The sequence below is a fragment of the Marmota flaviventris genome, assembly GCF_047511675.1.
Source record: "Marmota flaviventris isolate mMarFla1 chromosome 5 unlocalized genomic scaffold, mMarFla1.hap1 SUPER_5_unloc_2, whole genome shotgun sequence".
Classification (NCBI taxonomy): Eukaryota; Metazoa; Chordata; class Mammalia; order Rodentia; family Sciuridae; genus Marmota; species Marmota flaviventris.
Genome location: NW_027287680.1, coordinates 1,083,505 through 1,085,400, shown reverse-complemented (window position 1 = coordinate 1,085,400; position 1,896 = coordinate 1,083,505). Strand labels below are relative to the sequence as shown.

General features: G+C 44.1%; 1 protein-coding gene across 1 annotated transcript; it reads right to left on the bottom strand.

Moving 5' to 3' along the window:
• Nucleotides 1-926: 926 nt before the first annotated feature.
• LOC139703667 (olfactory receptor 2H1-like) lies at nt 927-1,655 on the bottom strand. The gene has a single exon (XM_071607143.1). It carries the CDS (start codon nt 1,653-1,655, stop codon nt 927-929), a length of 729 nt encoding a protein of 242 aa, XP_071463244.1.
• Between the last annotated feature and the right edge of the window lie 241 nt (nt 1,656-1,896).

Here is a 1,896-nt window from a genome sequence, read left to right as displayed (position 1 = left end):
AAAATTCACAAACTTATCTGCACAGAGTTGAGAGATGAAAGAGAAATATATCCAGATTAAGTTAACAGGGACCAAGTACCAAATACATTGCAGGTGACAGGGAGGTAGATGAATGAATTCATTTATACAAATCACATACATATTTTCTTGATTTCATTTCATAAATCTCTCTTTATTGAAGTCGTATTTTACCTCCTGAAATTTGTCTCTGATTTCACTCTTTCCATCATACTTTATGTGACACATCAGCTTAACTATGCACATTCTGAACTTCTCTGATATTTCTTCCACTGTGTCATCAGTGGATTGTGTTGTTCTAGCATCTTTCTTTCTCTGGGGCACTTTGTTCCCTTGTTTTTTCATGTTGTTCATGGGGCTTCTCATAATGTGGATCTGAGGCAGCACAGTTTCTACCCTATAGACTTATATTGTCTCCTAAAGTCTTAAGTATCTCACTTTTAAGAAGGAGATCAATATTAACAGCACCCAAAACAAAGGCTATATAGCCTTAAACCTAATAGCTCTTACTAAACGTCCACAGTTTTGTCACAATAAACAGAAATGGTGTGATCAATTGTAGTTTAAAATATAAATAGTATGTTTGTAAAAGGGTTTACACCTCTTTTGCCTAGAGACTCCATTTAGGAGACTGTGTGCATGTCATTAATAAGCTTCCTTTTTAATTCAAATCCTTTACTATTTGCTTTGCCTTGGGCTCAACCACTTTCCCAGCTGTCTCAGCCAAGCATCCTGTTCCTCTTGGTTCCTCAGGGTGTAGATGATAGGGTTCAACAGGGGTGTGACCACAGTGTAGAAGAAAGTGAAAAACTTGCCATTATTTGAATCAAAGTTGCTTTTAGGGTCAGTGTACACCATGGCCACTGTCCCATAAAACATGAATACCACGAGGAGGTGGGAGGAGCAGGTCAAATGGTTTTCTTCTTTCCCTCCTCTGATTTCATGCTCCTCACAGCCTGAGCTATGCACCCATAGGAAGCCAGGATCAGCCCCAAAGGGACCATGGTGAAGATGACAGCCGTCATGGTCATCTGCCACTCATTGGCGGTGGTGTCTACACAGGCCAGGTGCATGAGGACAGGCATCTCACACAGAAAGCCATTCAGGAGGTGATGGGGGCAGAAGGGCAGCTGGAAGGTGGTGGAAGATTGGAACAGAGACACTATCAGACCAGACAGCCAGACTAGGAAAACCAGCTTCCAACAGAGTGGACGGTGCATGAGGAAAGTGTAGTGCAGGGGCTGGCAGACAGCAATATAGCGGTCAAAGGCCATCTCCACCAGCAGCACGCCTTCTGTGGCTCCAGCCCAGAGGAACACGCCCAGTTGGATGACACACCCTGTGTAGGTGATGCTCTTGTCCGGCCCCCACAAGTGGGGCAACATCTGGGGCACAGAGGCTGTGGTTAAGCAGAGATCCAAGAAGGAAAGATTGCCAAGAAAGAGGTACATGGGTGTGTGGAGATGGGGGTCCATGAAGGACAGCAGTACGATGCTGGAGTTGCAGAGGGTGGTCATGGTGAAAAAGAGGATCACAGCCCAGAAGAGTGTCTTTTCCAGATGGGGCCACTCAGAGATCCCGAGCAGGATGAAGCTGACAGGGTAGCTCTGGTTGGTCCTCCCTGTGGTTTTTGGCATTAGGGCTCAAACATAATGCTAAGCAAGATTTTGTGTACAAAATTTGTAGAAAGACCTTACTGCCATTTATTTGGAGAGGACAATGGGATGCAATGACTTTCTTATAATGTCTGTTTAAACCAAGGTGGTTTTGCAACACCTCTTGTAACTGTTCTATAAAATATGCAGCCCTTGCATTCCCAGTTGAAAACCTTACATGGTCACCTTAGAATACTTACATGCTCCTTCCAGATTATACACT